The sequence below is a fragment of the Chiloscyllium plagiosum genome, unplaced genomic scaffold, assembly GCF_037043375.1.
Source record: "Chiloscyllium plagiosum isolate Xiang-an unplaced genomic scaffold, Cpla_swu_hap1 HiC_scaffold_28, whole genome shotgun sequence".
In the NCBI taxonomy this organism is placed as follows: Eukaryota; Metazoa; Chordata; class Chondrichthyes; order Orectolobiformes; family Hemiscylliidae; genus Chiloscyllium; species Chiloscyllium plagiosum.
In genome coordinates, this window is record NW_028270166.1 from 96,110 (window position 1) to 109,962 (window position 13,853).

Sequence of the window (13,853 nt, forward strand, 5' to 3'; positions counted from 1 at the left end):
CCTCCTGTGTTGAACCTTGTCAGAGGTCTTCTGGAAATCCAAAAAGATCCCATCCTCTGACTAACTTGCTTGTCACCTCCTCAAAGAATTCTAACAGATTTGTGATGCATGATCTCCCCTTGATGAAGCTGTAGGGTGTAGGTTTGCTCGCTGAGCTGTAGGTTTGATATCCAGACGTTTCATTACCTGGCTAGGTAACATCATCAGTGGTGACCTCCAAGTGAAGCGAAGCTGTTGTCTCCTGCTTTCTATCTATATCTTTCTCCTGGATGGGGTTTCTGGGGTTTGTGGTGATGTCATTTCCTGTTCGTTTTCTGAGGGATTGATAGATGGTATCTAGATCTATGTGTTTGTTTATGGCGTTGTGGTTGGAGTGCCAGGCCTCTAGGAATTCTCTGGCATGTCTTTGCTTAGCCTGTCCCAGGATAGATGGTGTCCCAGTCGAAATGGTGTTTTTTTTTCCTCCGTGCGTAGGGCTACGAGGGAGAGAGGGTTGTGTCTTTTTGTGGCTAGCTGGTGTTTGTGTATCCTGGTAGTTAACTTCCTTTCTGTTTGCCCTACATAGTGTTTGTGGCAGTCCTTGCATGGAATTTTGTAGATGACGTTGGTTTTGTCCATGGGTTGTACTGGGTCTTTTATGTTTGTTAGTTTTTGTTTGAGAGTGTTGGTGGGTTTGTGTGCTACTAGGATTCTGAGGGGTCTTAGTAGTCTGGCTGTCATTTCTGAAAGTTCTTTGATATATGGTAAGGTGGTTAGGGTTTCAGGCTGTGTTTGGTCTGCTTGTCGTGGTTTGTTCTTGAGGAATCTGTGCACTGTATTTTTTGAGTATCCGTTCTTCTTGAATACGTTGTATAGGTGGTTCTCCTCTGTTTTCCGAAGTTCGTCTGTGCTGCAGTGTGAGGTGGCTTGTTGGAATAGTGTTCTGATACAGCTGCATTTGTGTATGTTGGGATGGTTGCTGGTATAGTTAAGTATTTGGTTAGTGTTTATCGGTTTTCTGTACTTGTAGGTTTGTAGTTCTCCGTTGTCCGTTCTTTCGACTGTGACGTCCAGGAATGCAAGTTTGTTGTCGGTTTCTTCCTCCTTGGTGAACTTTATGCCTGTGAGGGTGTTGTTGATGATGTTAAATGTCTCTTCTATCTTGTTTCGTTTTGTGATGTCAAAGATGTACTGACTCAACCCTATTTTACCATGCAGCAAACAGCTAATAAGGGTAACAGAGTTTAAGTGTGGCTATTTTATCTATAAATGGACTGGATAAAACCACTCACTTATCAATACTGTGAAGGACAAATGAGAATGTATGAGAGATGATTTTTTTGAGCAGAACATTAGGGAACCAAGCAGGCATGAACTATTTTAGATCTGGTAATGCACATCATACAACAAATTGATTAATAATCTTGTTGTAAAACAGCCTTTAGGAAACAGTGACCATAATATGACAGAATTATACACAAAATCTAGGGCCTAAAATTAAACAAAAGAAATAGAGAAGGTATGAAGAGCAAGTTGGCAATAGTGGATCGGAAAACCTCACTAAAGGATATGACAGCAGGCAAGTAATGGTTCACATTTGAAAAATTATTACATAGTTTATACCGGTACCACGCTCCTTTAATATGCAAAAACATAGCAAGGAAATATTCCAACCATGGCTGACATGAAAATCAATAATCATAATAATCAATGGAAAAGCCTATTTTGTCAAAATATAGGTAAGCCTATTGTAGAACTTAAAAATTCTGTAAAGAGGACTGAAAATTAATAAGATACGGAAAATAGAATGACAGTAAACTAATGAGAAACATAAAAACAGCACCTTTCTACATCCAACTCATCTCTTCTCGGCTCCTTTTTAATGTGACAAGTGTGTCATTTAAATACTTTCTTGCCGTAAGACAAAATTCTGACACTTCTGTCTGGTTTGTTCTTTCAACAGTTTTAAAACATTCAGTCTTTCCTAATCCCACTCAAATTGAAATTTATTTCATTGTTTTGAGGCTAGGAAAAATAACTCCTGTGTTTTCTTTCTTTGCATTATCTTGTAACTCACAAAATAATTAATTTAAATAATGATTTAAACTGAATTCTGATTTCTGAAAATCCACTGTGATGGGTATGGTTAACTCCAGTGCAGATTAACTCCAGTGCAGGTTAACTCCAGTGCTGGTTAACTCCAGTGCTGGTTAACTCTAGTGCTGGTTAACTCCAGTGCTGCCTCAATCCTTTCTGTGAATGCAGCAGATTTAAAAAGAGTCTGCCACTGTCTCCAAGTCTCAATTAATATTCACCCACCTGGTGGCCAATCTTTGTGTCATCCACAAATTTTCTTATCCCTCCCATATTCTCACCTACATTCAAGTAATAGGCAGCAGAAATGATATTAAATCTACATTTATCCCAATTTAAGACTGAAATATGAAGAAATTACTTCTCTCAATGGGCTGTGAGTCTGTGGATCACCTTGCCACAGAGAGCTGCGGGGACAGATTCTTTTTGTGTATTTAAGGCCGAGATAGGCAGATTCATGATCAGTTGGGGAATCAAAGATCACAGGGAAAATGGCAGGAAAGCAGATGCAGGGAATGTTGGATCAGCCATGATCCTATTGAATAGCGAAACAAGCTCAAGGCATAAAACAGCCTAAATCTGGTTCTATTTCTTATGCTCTTATTTATGAATATCACAAACAATAAGTGACCCAGCAATGATGCCTGTGGCATGCCACTGGACGCTGGTCTCCAGTCACACAAACAACCTTCTACCACATTCTCTGCCTCCTGCCACTAAATCAATTTTCGATCCAACTTGCCAAGTTACCCTGGATTACATGTATGTTTACCTTCTTTAGCAGTTTCCCATGTGGGACTTTGTCAAAGGCCTTGTTGAAATCCATTTAAACTGCCACTCATTTGTTAAAAGGATATTGACAAGTTGCACTGGCTGATGGAAACACACAACGATCAGATTTTATAAAATTATGCTGTTTGAAATGAAAATTGTACCAGCAAATTTTCAATGATTAACCAACAAGGTCATTGAAGGATGAAGCAACTGAAGGATGAGGCAACGTTGGCACAGTGGTTAGCACTGCTGCCTCACAGTGCCAGAGACCTGGGTTCAATTCCCGCCTCAGGCGACTGACTGTATGGAATTTGCACGTTCTTCCCGTGTCTGCGTGGGTTTCCTCCCACAGTCCAAAGATGTGCAGGTCAGGTGAATTGGCCATGCTAAATTGCCCGTAGTGTTAGGTAAGGGGTAAATGTAGGGGTATGGGTGGGTTGCGCTTCGGCGGGTCGGTGTGGACTTGTTGGGCCGAAGGGCCTGTTTCCGCACTGTAATGTAATCTAATCTAATCTAACTGATTTGTGTACTTTGACAATTTGGTTGCACTCAACCAAACCTGGGAGGAACACTTAACACACTTGACAGAAATTGTTTGAACATTTAAAACACTTGACAATAATTGGTTGAACAGTTACAAAAAAGCAATTGGTCTGAAACATAGTTAACCAAAGCAAAAGTGAGTTAATTAGGTCACATTGTGGGACATCACCAGTTAGCACCGAAAGAAGTAAAAAGAAGGGCACATTACGGTTTTCCAGTGCTTATGACAAAACAATAAATTTTGTAGTATATCAGTATGGATGGCTTACTATGAATGCTTGTTCCAAATTTCAGCATTAGGGTGGCTCCTTTAACAAGTTTGTTAAAGAAAGGCAAGGAATTTGAATGGACAGAGGAATGCCAGCTTGAAAGTTGTAATGACCACTACAGTGAGCTTAATACAACAAAGCACCTTCAGCCACTTTTACTGCCTGTTAACAGTAATTCTTCTTTTATTCATTCACAGGGTGTGGTTTTTGCTGACTGGGTGAATATTTATTGGCCAAACCCTAGCTATCCTTGGATATAACTGAGGGCTGTACTAAGCTATTTCAGAGAGCAGTTAAGAGTCAATCACATTGCTCTGAGTCTGGAGACAAACATAGGTCAGACCAGGTCAGGACAGCAGGTTTCTTTCCCTACAGGATATTGATGAACTAGAGGGGCTTTTATGAAAATCAACAATGGTTTTATGGTCATCTTTAAATTTTAATCCCAGGTTTGTTTTCATTCAAATTCCATGATCTGTCATAAGTGAGATTTGAATCCTGGTCTACAGGTCATTACCTGAATCTCTGAATCACTGTTCCAGAAACAATACCACCCCAGCCATTGCCTTCCCCAGTTATGCCACTCTGGACAAGTGTTGCATTTTTCATGAAGTGAGCAATAAAAATGAAAAATGGCTGACAACGCACCTGGAGTGGGTGGAGTTTGTTTTGTGTCTGAAGAAGCTGTCTTACATGTGAACAATGTAAGGATCTTCAAAGGGCAATTGCTTTAATCAGGCAGTTAGCCAGTTAAGGTATTCACAGAATTCTACATGTAACCTGCATGAAGTGACCCACTATGTTGAAAACCAATCTTGACCACAAGCTATCACGACCATGTCACTGGTCATTCGGAATTGATCATGATCATTTCTGTGAAGCTGATGGGATCAGAAGTGATCTTTACATTGACACTTCAGGTAAGATTTAAAAAAAATCCAAGGTATCAAACTTTGCTCAAGATCCTGGGCTCCTTTCCTCTCATCCTGTAAGTATTTGACAAAATGATTTTATATGCAATATTGCCTTTCTTGGGTGATGTGGGGGTGAGAGTGGGAATGGGGATGATGGGGAGCAAGGTTTCAATAATTCTAATGTTTTCTACTGAATTTGCACAGTACAGCTTGTGCTATAGTCATTGGAATAAGGTCCCCTATGTCAAAAGTCCAAGTAGAGGCATTCCATGACTGCTACTTTTGCAGTAATCTGTGTTCCACTGTATTGAGGTCGAAGGTAAACAAACCTTTGTGCATGTATGATGTGAATACTAACTGCTCACATTATTAAGGGGCTGCTTAGGTTCAGATATTCCCTTCAAAGGCTGATTGGAACTATCATAGCAGATGTTATCATCAATATGCAGCCAATGTACATTGAATGGAGGAGGAATAAATGTGCCAGCAACGCCAGGGTTAACAGCAACCTTGCAGTCCAGTCTAGATAGAGTGTGTTCTGTAATCCAAGACGCCATGCACTGCTTAACAGAAGCAGGTAAAGAGGAGATGTGATGGATTCTGAAGAGCTGGGAGGATGACAACAGTCTTCTGAGGAGAAAAATGAGGAAATTGAGCAGTTCGAATATCATCGTAATGGAGTAGTGCAGCATCAAGCCCAACAATTCAAAGAAGACATAATTAATATCCATTTCCTATAGATCTAAATTGGGTGAAATGATCATTCATTTACTGCAAACTGTTGCTCGAGAGGGTAGCATACTTTGTGGAATCCCAGAAGCAGAGTACAATGGAACCTTGAGCAGATGGGACAATGGGACAATGAGCGCAGATGGAAAATCTAGATAAATGTGAGCTGCCACATTTTGGTACAGCAAATCAGGGCAGGACTTACAGTTAATAGAACAGGGAACACAGAATAATACAACGCAGAACAGGCCCTTCGGCCCTCGACGTTGCACCGACCTATGAACTAATCTAAGCCCATCACCCTACACTATCCCATCATCATCCATGTGCTTATCCAAGGACTGTTTAAATGCCCCTAATGTGGCTGAGTTAACTACATTGGCAGGCAGAGCATTCCACGTCTTTACCACTCTCTGAGTAAAGAACCTGCCTCTGACATCTGTCTTAAATCTATCACCCCTCAATTTGCAGCTATGCCCCCTCATACAAGCAGGCATGATCATCCTGGGGAAAAGACTTTCACTGTCCACCCTATCTAATCCTCTAATCATCTGTATGTCTCTATAAAATCCAGTCTTAGTCTTCTTCTCTCCAATGAGAACAGACCCAAGTCCCTCAGCCTTTCCTCATAAGACCCTCCCTCCAGACCAGGCAACATTCTGGTAAATCTCCTCTGCACCTTTTCCAATGCTTCCACATCCTTCCTGTAATGGGGCGACCAGAACTGTACACAATATTCCAAGTGTGGCCGCACTAGCGTTTTGTATTGTTGCAGCATGGCATCACGCTCTGAAACTCAATCCCTCTACCAATAAAACCTAACACACTGTATGCCTTCTTAGCAACACTATCACCTAGGATGGCAACTTTCAGGAATCTGTGTACGTGGACACCAAGATCCCTCTGCACATCCACACTACCAAGAATCTTTCCATTGACCTAGTATTCTGCCTTCCTGTTATTTTTCCCAAAGTGCATCACCTCACATTTAGCTGCATTGAACTCCATTTGCCACCTCTCAGCCCTATTCTGTAGTTTATCCAAATCCCCCTGCAACCTGCAACATTCTTCCACACTGTCCACCACTCCACCAACTTTAGTATCATCTGCAAACTTACTAATCCATCCACCTATGCCTGCGTCCAAGTAGTTTATAAAAATGATAAACAGCAATGGTCCCAAAACAGATCCTTGTGGCACACCACTAGTAACCGGACTCCAGGCTGAATATTTTCTATCAAACACCACTCGCTGCCTTCTTACAGAAAGCCAGTTTCTAATCCAAACTGCTAAATCACCCTCAATTCCATGCCTCTGCATTTTCTCCAACAACCTACCATGTGGAACCTTATCAAAGACTTTACTGAAGTCCATGTATACCACGTCAACTGCCCTACCCTCATCCACATGCTTGGTCACCTTCTCAAAAAACTCAATGAGGTTTGTGAGACATGACCTGCCCTTGATGAAACCATGTTGACTATCTGAAATCAAATTGTTGCTTGCAAGATGATTATAAATCCTATCTCTTATAATCCTGCCCAAAACTTTTCCGACAATATACGTAAGGCTCACAGGTCTATAATTACCTGAGTCATCTCTACTGCCCTTCTTGAACAAGGGCACAACATTGCAATTCTCCAGTCCTCTGATACTAAATCTGTAGACAATGACAACTCAAAGATCAAGGCCAAACACTCCGCCATCTCCTTCCTTGCTTCCTAGAGTATTCTCAGAAAAATTGCATCCAGCCCAGGGGACTTATCTACTTTCACACCTTCTAGAATTGATAACACCTCCTCCTTACTAACCTCAATCCTTTCAAGTCAAATAGCTCATATCTCAGTCTTTGCCTCTACAATATTCTCCTTTTCCTGAGTGGAAACAGATGAGAAGTATTCATTCAGCACCTCCCCAATCTCTACAGGGTCCACACACAACTTCCCACTTCTGTCTTTGACTGGCCCTATTCCTACCCTCATCATCCTTTTATTCCTCATATACCTATGGGGTTCTTCTTTATTCTATCTGCTGAAGACTGCTCATGTCCTCTCCTTGCTCTTCTTAACTGTCTCTTTAAATCCTTCCTAGCTACTCTGTAACACTCCATCGCCTCATCTGAACTATCTTGCCTCAATGTCACATAAGCCTCCCTCTTCCGCTTAACAAGAAATACAATTTCTTTAGTAAACCATGGTTTCCTTACCTTATCACTTCCTCCCTGCCTGACAGGTACATACCTATCAAAGACATGCAATATCTGTTCCTTAAACCTGCTCCACATTTCGATTGTCCCCATCCTCTATCTTTTGCTGCCCCGTTAATGGTAAGGTCCTAGGGAGTGTTGCTGAACAAAGAGACCTTGGAGTGCAGGTTCATAGTTCCTTGAAAGTGGAGTCACAGGTAGACAGGATGGTGAAGAAAGCATCTGGTACACTTGCCTTTATTGGTCAGTACATTGAGTATAGGAGTTGGGAGATCATGTTGTGGATGTACAGGGCATTAGTCAGGCCACTTTTAGAATGCTGCATACAATTCTGGTCTCCCTGCTATAGCATGTTGTTAAATTCAAAAGCTTTCAGAAAAGCTTTACAAGGATGTTGCCAAGATTGGAAGGTTTGAGCTATAATGAGATGATGAATAGGCTGGGGCTTTTTTCCTAAGAGGCTGAGGTGTAACCTTATATAAAATCATGAGGGGCATGGACAGGGTGAATAGTTAAGATCTACTCTCCAGGGTAGGGGAGTCCAAAACTAGATGGCAAAGGTTTAAGGTGAGAGGGGAAAGATTTAGAAGCGATCTAAGGAGCCACTTTTTCACACAGACGGTGGTGCATGTATGGAATGAGTTGCCAGAGGAAGTGGTGCAGACTGATACAATTTCAACATTTAAAAGGCATCTGGGTGGGTACATGAATAGGAAGAGTTTAGAGGGATATGGGCCAAATGCTGGTAAGTGGAACTACATTAACTTAGGATATCTGGTCTGCATAGATCAGATGGACCAAACGATCTGTATAGTTCTATGGCTCTACGACTCTAAATGCAGTTTTATTTGTTTGTTCTTTCTTTGCTTTTTCTGTTGTTTAATATAAGTTACCACGAAAACTGTTTGAAGGCTTTACAACATGTGATGTTCCCACATTCAGCAAAGACAGGTTGTTACGCTACCCTGGGCTTTAGGGAAAGAGCCCTTCCTGATGAAGGGCTTTTGCCTGAAACGTCGATTTTCCTGCTGTGCATTTCCAGCACTACTCTAATCTTGACTCTAATCTCCAGCATCTGCAGTACCCACGTCTGCCTCGCTGGAAAAAGCAGTGAGACTAATGATAGGTAGTCTTTGTCAGTGCATTCTTGTAGCCACAGCTACACTGACAGTTGATTAGACAGGTGATGATTTAAGATAGCAATACATTCACAGATGTGATATCCTATTTACACTGAAGTGTCATCCATGTCACTGGTGTTTTTCTTTTTCATTTACACCCCACATCCACTATTAAGGCCTGGCATTGATTGAACTGGTGCACAGAAGGATGTTACAATGTTCACAGTTTAAATTAATTATTCATTTTTGTCTTTCTAAGTATTGTCGCTGTTTAATCTCACTGCTTCTCCAAATTGTCAGATGTTTGTCTAACATCCAGCACTGGGCAACACTGAAGTACCTGTGATTGCGACATATCTATATACTTGGAGCTTTAATAACTGTCTGTTGAATATTTCAATACCATGCTGCTCACATCTAGTTCTTATGTTGCAAGAACTCACATAGGGGATACAGTGTCAGAAACAAATTGCCTGTGGGAGGCAAAGCCCACACTTCAACAGCAACATACCAATCAAAACACAGTTTCAACATTTTGTTAAGTACCACTTCCCGGTGATTTTCCTGAGTTATTTTCAACTATTCCATTTCCCAATTTATAGCTGTTTCTAGAATGATACCAGTACCTTCTATACTCAAACTTCTATCGTCAAACAGATGTAAACTATCAGTTCAGTTTTGGGCTATCTGCTTACTTTCCATTATTAACTTACACACTCACTTTTTATTGGACCAGTGATCACTTGATTAATTTTCTTTTAATATCTAAAAAAACTTTTACTGTCAGTCTTTATATTTCTAGCTAGCCTTGTCTTGTGTTCCAATATTTTCTCCAAATCATTCTTCACTTTTCTTATTCTGTCTAATCTTCTGACCTACTATTTATCATTTGATATTAAGGTTGATACTAGCTTTAACCTTGCAAGTTAACCACAGATGGTGGGCCATCCCTTGGAAATTTTCTTAGATATTCAAATGTATCTATTCTGCGTATTCTGAAATATGCCCTTAAATGTCTGCCACTTTATCGTGTGTGGTCTATCCTTTACCCTGAGTTGCCAATTCACCTTAGCCATCTCTGCTTTCATGTTTCAAAATTGACATAATTTAAGTTTAAAAATGTAAAATGTTTGCCTTCATTGGAGATTACATTCTTGCAAATGTCCTTCATATTAAACTGACATCGTTTCACTACTAGAAGCAACTGGATAATTTACAGATTATATAAGCACTAATTTTTGTAAGTATTTTAGCAGCAAAATCTGGGCCTCTGTATTTTTTTTTATTCATTTGTGGGACATGGGCCTACCAGGCCAGTATTTATTGCCCGTCCCCAGTTGCCTTTGAGAAGGTGGGGTGAGCTATCTTCTTGAACTGATCAGTCCAGGTGTTATAGTTGACCCACAATGCCCTTAGGAGGGAGTTGCAGGATTTAGACCCAGTGACACTGAAGGAACTGCGATATATTTCCCTATCAGGATGGCGAGTAGCTTGGAGGGAACTTGCAACACCATCTGCAAGTTTCCTTCTGGATGAAAGTGGTCATAGGTTTGAAAGGTTCTGTCGACGAATCTTTGGCAAATCTTGTGAATCTTGTAGATAGTAAAACTGCTATTATTGAGTGTTGGTGATGGAGATAGTGAATGTTTGCAAACATGGTGCTAATGAAGCACACTGCTTTGACCTGAATGGTGTCAAGCTTCTTGAATGTTGTTGGAACTGCACCCATCCAGGCAAGTGGGGAGTATTCCATCACACTCCTGACTTGTGCCTTGTAGATGAGCTATGGCTTTAAGGATTCAGGAAGTGAGTTACTTGCTTCTAGCCACTGTATTTATATGGCTCATCCAGTTTAAATTTTGGGTTAATGGTAGCCCCCTGATGTTGACAGTGGGGGATTCAGCAGTGGTAATGCTAGTGAATGCCAAGGGGCAATGGTTAGATTCTCTTATTGCAGATGGCCATTGCCTTTCATTTGTGTGGCATGAATGTACTTTCTTCATTATTCAAATAGCACAAGTCTTAGTGATAATCTGTTCAATCATCTTACCCAAGCAATGTGCTGAGTTATTTTGGCAGTAATAAAGCTTGTAACACAGGAGATGTAAGTAACTGTCTATTAATAGGGTGTCCTTGCTTTCTAAGCTTTAAGGAACTTTTCAAATGTCCTTCCCTAACCTTACTGCATTCACAATTACTTGAGTTGATCAGCCGCATGCTAAAAATTTACCGTAGTCTGTTTTAGGCTGGCTCAGTGACACAAGGTTCGAATATAACTCATTGTAACTTGCATCTGATGAGCTGATTCAGGTTGTACCTGTATTCAATAAAATGAAGGTTGATTATGCTTAAGATTGGAGGCTGTCTCAGTCATGATCTCAAAACAACTCAATTTTTACCATTATATATATTTTATTTGACTTCAGCAGATGTAGCAAAAATGTTTTTAAAAATTCATTACATGTTCAATTAAAGTAACAGGACCAAAAGATGCACAACAATTTAGATTCAACCTCAAGCATCTTGCTGTTGCACCAATTTGTATTTTGATGTTTTCTGCATCATAAACGTTTCTCCTTTCTTTCCTAAAGTAGCACCAAGAGTCTGCAACCAGATTTAACTTTATTTTCCTTATTCATTTGCGGGATAAAGGCATCACTGGCCATCCATAATTGTCCAGAGAGCAGGTAAGAGTCAACCACAACACAACAAAAGCAGAAGATGCTCAAAATACTCAGTATGTCTGGAAGCATTTGCACAGAGAGAATCAAAGTTAACATTTCAAGTTAATGATCTTTCATCAGAATTGCTTCTTTCCTCACAGATGCTAACTGATTGAGTAATTCTGGTATCTTCTAACTTTTAATTCAGATTTCTAGCATCTGATTAATTTTGCTTTGGTTTTACTCACGTTGCAAAAACAGAATTCAATTTTTAATTAATATCTTTGGGATGGCATAGTGACTCAGTGGTTAGTACTGCTGCGTCACAGCACCAAGGACCCGGGTTTGACTCCACCCTTAGGTGACTGTCTGTGCAGAGTTTGCACATTCTCCGTGTGTCTGCGTATGTTTCCTCCGGGTGCTCTGGTTTCTTCCCACAATCCAAAAGATGTCAGGTGAATTGGCCATGCTAAATTGTCCATAGTGTTCAGGAATGTATAGGTTAGGTGCTTTAGTTAGGGGTAAATGTAGGATAATGGGGAATGGGTTTCAGTGTGATAGTCTTCGGAGGGTCGCTGTGGACTTGTAGGGCTGTAGGGCCTGTTTCCACACTGTAGGGATTCGCAGATCTTCTTGTTTGTTCGGCAGCTCATGAGAGCCAGGGGTACTCCAGAAAAGTTCAGTAGAAAACCCAAGTAGTTATAATCAATGTTCCTCAGCCACTTTCAAGCATTTCACAGCAAAGATTACTCCTGGCCTTCCAGGTAATAACATGCATCATTGCTTCCAGAGAGATGGAGTTTTATTGAAGTCATCATACAGCCACGATTAGATCATACATTTAGGAAATGAGTTTAATCCTTTCGGTTTTGCACAAGCCTTTGGCTTCACACCCTGTAAAATAAAATGATTTTGAACATCTATCACAGCAACAAAATCCCAACAGATTCATAGTTAACATATCAGCCACCTGACTTTGTGACAACAACAATAACTGAAGCAATGGGTTACCCTCTCGTTCAATCACTTTTCCAAATGACAATTTATTCAGTGATGAATTCATGAGAATCAAAATAGTTTAAGCATTGCGCTAATCCTGGTGTCTGATTACACCAAACCTCGAGAGATCCTCACTGTGTGGGATGGACAAATTGCCAGAGGCAGACACTAACCCACAGGGGAGATTAATGGGAGATTTGAAAGTCCTATTAAATGCCTATTTTAGGGATTGTTGATTTAACCTCTTAATATCATTTCCTAGTTCACTCCACAATGTCATTGGGATAGATGTCATTGGCAATGTGGCAGTCATCATTGGGTGCTTCAATTTACAGAGGTGCATATTTTTGTAGGAGTTAAAAAACAGATCCCTAATCTCCAGACTCAGGTTTTATCAGATGCTCCTCAGGAGAGTTAGTGGTTAATTATAGTATCCCGAGGTAGATGTCCAAAACGATTGCAAAAATCAACAGCGAAAGAGGTCTGCTTGCTAGTGGCAGTATGCTTCCCAAGCAAGGAGAACATGATAACGTAGCATCTCCCAAGCTGCAAAACTAGACTGATTTAGGTTTATCTGGTTTGGTTAGTTTTGATAGATCAGCTTTGGCTGAAGTTCCCAATTCAGATTAATCACTTTCACAGAGACAGAGACACACACACACACACATGCACACATACACACATAGCAGGCGAGAGAGAGTCCGATAAAAGTGATAGCAACTGAATACATTATTGCAGTATGGGGGATAAAGTTAGGGGAATAGGTAGCAGAAAAAAAGTAATTGGGGCAGATATTGCACAACCCAAGTGAATAAACATTTTATTCACCAATTGTCATCTCTTAACAATCTCCTATTTTAATCATTCCACCATTCAAAACTACACTTTCAGGTGTCTCCGCCCTAGGCTGTACAATTCCCTCCATAAACGCCTCTTTTCTTTTCGATTTTAAGATACTCCCTAAAACTTGCTAATAAAAGATTTGATCATCTGGCATAATGTCTCCCCATGTGACTCAGTGCCAAAATGTTTTTAAAAAAGTTATGTTTGGCTATGACTTGTATTTATATCATATTTTTCCCAACATGAGCTGTTTGGAATTGAGCCACAGGCCTCAGAGTCAAGTGAGAGGCCCAAGCAGCAGTTAGAACAAAACATGGAAAATAGAAGCAACAATAGGCTATTAGATACCTCCATTCAACACAATCATGGCTGAGCTTCTAACTCCACTCTATTTTCTCAACAAGTTTTCATTTCCTTGAATCCCTTAAAGATCAAAGATTTGTCTTTCAACCTGTACTATATTCAACAATAAAGCATCCACAGTCATAGAACATAGAACAGTACAGGCCCTTTGGCCCTCTATGTTGTGCCAACTTTTTATCCTACTCTCAGATAAAATTAACTTACATACCCTTCATTTTACTACCGTCCATGTGTCTATCCAAGAGTCACTTACATGTATCTGGCTGTATGCAAACAGTGGTAGATGCACAGAATGTACTGCCAGCAGTGGTAGTAAAGAGCCAACATCTGACATCTCCCCTCAACCTTCCTCCAAT

General features: G+C 40.5%; 1 protein-coding gene across 1 annotated transcript in view; it reads right to left on the minus strand.

Moving 5' to 3' along the window:
• Window positions 1–11,021: 11,021 nt before the first annotated feature.
• Window positions 11,022–13,853, minus strand: part of LOC122565069 (gamma-interferon-inducible lysosomal thiol reductase-like) — a 59,868-nt gene continuing 57,036 nt past the window's right edge. The window contains exon 7 of the mRNA XM_087975857.1: window positions 11,022–12,186. Within this exon, the coding sequence (XP_087831983.1) occupies window positions 12,121–12,186 (66 nt within the window). The 3' untranslated portion in view covers window positions 11,022–12,120. The remainder of the gene's footprint in view (window positions 12,187–13,853) is intronic.